This window comes from Penaeus monodon, chromosome 15 (genome assembly GCF_015228065.2).
Source record: "Penaeus monodon isolate SGIC_2016 chromosome 15, NSTDA_Pmon_1, whole genome shotgun sequence".
In the NCBI taxonomy this organism is placed as follows: Eukaryota; Metazoa; Arthropoda; class Malacostraca; order Decapoda; family Penaeidae; genus Penaeus; species Penaeus monodon.
Genome location: NC_051400.1, coordinates 29,817,306 through 29,817,933, shown reverse-complemented (window position 1 = coordinate 29,817,933; position 628 = coordinate 29,817,306). Strand labels below are relative to the sequence as shown.

The window sequence follows — 628 nt, the reverse complement described above, 5'->3', positions numbered from 1 at the left end:
TAGTTGGACATGCATGAAATCTAATGTGAAAGGGTTTTGTGAGCGAGTTTCGAAAACTGAAGTAGCTTATACCTGTGATGTTTATGGTTCACATCCTGAAAATATTAGTGATTCTCATCGCGCATGTTTGGGTTAATGTGATTTAGATAATCACCAATAAAGAGACGCAGCATTAGACAAAATCTATGGATCAGTATTTCATTATTTATCTACCTGTATATAGCTCTAGCACAGATAGCATACTTCTTTCGCATTTGACCTGTCACGATCATTAGAAAATGTAACTTCCCTTAGATTATTTGTAGAAATAAACCATAGTTTCCTTATGATAATTTACATAAATAAAGTAACCTCCCGAAATTAACTGCAGAAAGAAAACATTTGCTGAGGTAAACCATAACTTGCAGAAATAAAGCATAACATTCTCAGTCCCTATTTTTTTTTTGCTATGCCAGAATGTTTCTGTTTATACAAATTTGTCTTTCGTATCTACAGTTATTACGTCCAGCTGCCTGACTCTCGCCTCATGAGGGTCACCTACTACTCCGACGCCAGCGGCTTCCACCCCACAGTCACCTTCGAGGGCGAGGCTCAGTACCCAAGTGCCCCCGCCCAGGTGTATTCGCAG

General features: G+C 39.2%; 1 protein-coding gene across 1 annotated transcript in view; it reads left to right on the top strand.

The window, feature by feature from the left end:
- Positions 1-628, top strand: part of LOC119582322 (leucine-rich repeat extensin-like protein 5) — a gene marked incomplete in the record, with an annotated part of 1,952 nt that overhangs the window by 929 nt on the left and 395 nt on the right. Inside the window, 1 exon segment of the mRNA XM_037930537.1 lies at positions 456-628. Within this exon segment, the coding sequence (XP_037786465.1) occupies positions 456-628 (173 nt within the window).